General features: G+C 32.7%; 1 protein-coding gene across 1 annotated transcript; it reads right to left on the bottom strand.

Moving 5' to 3' along the window:
- LOC107628294 (E3 ubiquitin-protein ligase SGR9, amyloplastic) lies at positions 1,471-2,515 on the bottom strand. The gene has a single exon (XM_016331044.2). It carries the CDS (start codon positions 2,257-2,259, stop codon positions 1,609-1,611), a length of 651 nt encoding a protein of 216 aa, XP_016186530.1. The 5' UTR covers positions 2,260-2,515; the 3' UTR covers positions 1,471-1,608.

Below are 3,868 nucleotides of genomic sequence, written 5' to 3'. Positions count from 1 at the left end.
TCACTCTCTATGCTATATTGTTATTTAACTAGGTTCTATAAAATATATAGAAGGGTGGAGCTAATGATATATTCCACGTCATGGTTGCTACATACAGTTTTTTATTCGGGACAGAGCTGTGATTAAACAAAGCACTCAATAAGCCCATACACAATAACTCTAATGCATCAAATATAAGTAATAAATACTATACCCACTTACATTTTCTACAAACAACTTCACTCCTATCGTTACACCAAATGTCATAAAACACACAAATACACATACAATAGGTCCCTGCAAAAAACCGACAAGGCCCATGAACAACTAAGCCCATACACCCAACAATGGCCCTTCGTTAAGGTTAATCACACTCAATTGTCATTATCCTATCTTAATCAGAAATCTCTCATGTGACGGAAGCTGGAAATCAGCTGCACCATCTGCCTCACAGTACAATATCAACAGAATTTATCTCTTGGCAGAGATATTTGTCACACTACGATTGTGCCAGCACAATTCTACACATGTAGAGTGTGTCCTGGTCTATGTTCTACACGGTTGAATATATATATATATATTGTTTGCCATAGAAATGTAATTGTAATTGAAATTTCAATCACCAAAGAGATTAAAGAATTTGACATCACCTCTACTAGGGCATATTCTATCACATACATTAATCATAAAGATGACATCAAATTAGCAATTACTGCAAAATCAATTACCATCTATGAGTAACACATTGTTAAAGCATTACGATTGTTCTGTCTTATAATAGAAAGTTTTAAGGATGATTTTTTTCATAATAATGAACTATTTCACATTAGTTTAAAAAATACAATATAGTAAAAATAAATAAACAAGTATTTAGTTATAATTAATTAATTGTGGACTAAAAATTTTGCTAAAGATGATAAAAAAAATCTTTATAACACTGTACATACATCCACAAGATTAAGAACCCTACCATTTCCACCCTTTATCCTTCCAATTCATTTGATACCTCTATAAACCACATGAGTCCTTGTCTAATGCCAGCAGCATCAAAATCAAACAAATTATTGCTAGCCATTCAAATCAAGAACCAATCTAGTTAGTAAGCTAGTTTTGCTCCATTCTACTATCATCACACAAATCATAAAGCCACTTGTACGTCGACCCCACCTCTCTAATACCCTGCCTTCTTGAATTCCTTTGCTAAGTGAAAACATAGAAATAAATAAAAAAAAAAGCGTTACAAATAACCAGAGCTAACGAAAAGCATAATAGCTAATACCCTCTGCAAAATTAATTCTGTGTTTTACAAACTAGCTATTAGGTCTGAAAAAAAATTTGGCATACTTACTAATTGATATTTATAATATTTTTTTAAAATATTCACAACTAATAAAAGAAAGTGACTATTTTTTTATCGATGCAAAGCTTTTCTAAAAACATAAATTTCTGAACGTAAAATTCAAGTCAAGAGAGATCAAACTCTGAAGGAAATAGCTAAAATTCTAATTAGCTATTAATTCTGATATTAGAGAAATATTTATAAATAAAATTCGTAAAATCGAAGAATTATAGTCTTAAAGTACAAGAAATAAGGTCAACAGAATTAACCGCTTCTACATTCTTTTTCACCTATCTTAACCAAAACACCCCACAGCCGTTGGATCTCTCCGAAGACATCATCGGACGGCAACCTGAGCCGGCAGCAGGGACACGTGTTCCTCTTTCCAAGCCACGGCAAAATGCACATCCAATGAAACAAATGCTGACATGGCAACTCGCAGACGTCCCTCCCCACGCGCATCTCTTCTTTGCAATACTTGGTAATCCAAAACCGCCACAAAAAGAAACGGCCGCCAATATTTTCTCCCGGAAAGCCCTTCTCAAATTCACCCTCCATTCCGAAAAGGAATCTTCTAAAAGCTCGGGGTTGTGGTTGTGCGTCTCGCAGAACAAGAGAAGGAGGAGAACCGCGTCGAGATCGCGTTGCCGCATTGAAGTTGACAATGGCGGCGGCATTGCGGCGTGGCGAGTGAGTGTGTGGAGAGAAGAGAGGAGGTGGCGCGCGATGAGGAGGGTTTTTTGGTGGAGAGAGAGGGTATGGAGATGGTGGAGGGTTAGAGAGAAGAGGGTTGGGGAGGAGAGGAGGAGGGCGAGGCGGTGGGTGCGGTGGTTGGTGGCGGAGATGATGGAGTGGGTGAGATTGGAGACGGTGGTGGGAGAGAGAGTGGAGAGTGCTGCCATGATTGTTGATGATGTTGAAGATGTTGTTGCTTCTTCCATTGTTATTATGGGATCATGATGTGTTCTTTTTTATTTCTTGGACTTTGTTGGCTTTAGTTTCTGTTTCTTTTTCTTTTTCTTTTTCTTGCTTTTGTTTTGTTTGGTTTAAGACGGTGGTGATGGTGGTGGTGATGATGATAATTGATAAGCGAAGTAGGGGGTTTGTGGCTTTATATGTACGTGTGGGCTTGTGATTACCGTCATTAAAAATGCAACAAGTCCAATTTGTATTCACACCTAATTTGTGCTTAATATGCCATAGTTTTATAATAATTTTTTTTATCTGAAGAACTAAGATTGAAAATAACGTTAGCAAAAAGGGGGGAAAACCAGAATCAATGTACTTTTAATTAACAATCAGTTAATTTTTTTAATTCTCTTTATAGTAACAACTCAAACTATATCAACTGTTGCACATTCTTTATTTTTATTATTGATTATTATTGGTTAAANCAGAAATAAAAAGAGAAACAATAACTAAAAATGCATTGTTGCAGTGTAAATTTCAAAAAGAATGATAATATTATTATGTTTTCAAGGTTTTTTTAATCAGTGTCCTATTTAACCATACCTGTCATGGCAAATCTATTTATTATTTTTTTTACTTAAATAAATTAAACAAAAGAAAAAAAAATAAAGAAACTTCTTAAATAGAGGACAACCTCATTTAAGATTATTCTTAAACTCTTCGAAAAAAAAAAGAAGTTTCACTTGATAAAGTTGTAAATTTATTGCTATTTTTATCAAAATGTCTGTCACTATTAAACAAAAATTAACACACCAATTCTAATATATGATATCCCTTATTTTAAATATCAATAAATCTAAAACCACCCTAGTAATTAATAACAAAGATCAAATCCAAAATCTATTTATCATTGATTGTGCTTCAGTTAATTTGAGACAATTACTATTTGGATTTAGCTGTGCTTCATTTTTCTATTTAGTTTTCCTTTTGTAGACAATGCTTCAGTTAATTTGAGGGGCAGTAAAATCAACCTATTAAAAAGATTTTTATAGTAGTTGTACAGTGTTAATTATTCTTTCTTTATTTACACGATTAGACGAACAACACTTTATAGATAGGTGGGTTCTAGACTTCTAGTTTGGTCATTCAGTGATAAGTGGTTTGAATTTATGATATAACAACCACCCAACACTACTTGAGTTTATATTTTCTAAATTAAGAAAATATGTATAAGTAATAAAGAAGGAGAATAATAATTCTATAATTCTTTACATTAGAAAATCCAAGATTCCTAGTCTTTTGTTATTATACTAAAAATTATAAATTAATTTTAAAAAGACATTATTTTTCAAAAAAATTAAATAACTTAAAATAAATGAATTATTATTTATTTTTGATTATACAAGATATTAATTTAATTTAATTTGTAGTATAATATTTTAAAATAATTTCTTAATGTTGAAGAAGATAATGAACTAATTGTTCGAGAAGAGATGAGAAAACATTTAATTTAACATATATTTTTTTAAAGAAACAATTGGAAATATTTGTATAAGTGCTTATGAAGTAGGAGTGACAACATGCACCCTACTCGCAGGTATCCAATCCGACTCCACTCGATCAGGTAGGGTTGCCAACCCA

This window comes from Arachis ipaensis, chromosome B02, assembly GCF_000816755.2.
Source record: "Arachis ipaensis cultivar K30076 chromosome B02, Araip1.1, whole genome shotgun sequence".
Classification (NCBI taxonomy): domain Eukaryota; kingdom Viridiplantae; phylum Streptophyta; class Magnoliopsida; order Fabales; family Fabaceae; genus Arachis; species Arachis ipaensis.
The sequence above is the reverse complement of the archived record's forward strand: the minus strand, read 5'-3'. Positions and strand labels throughout refer to the sequence as shown.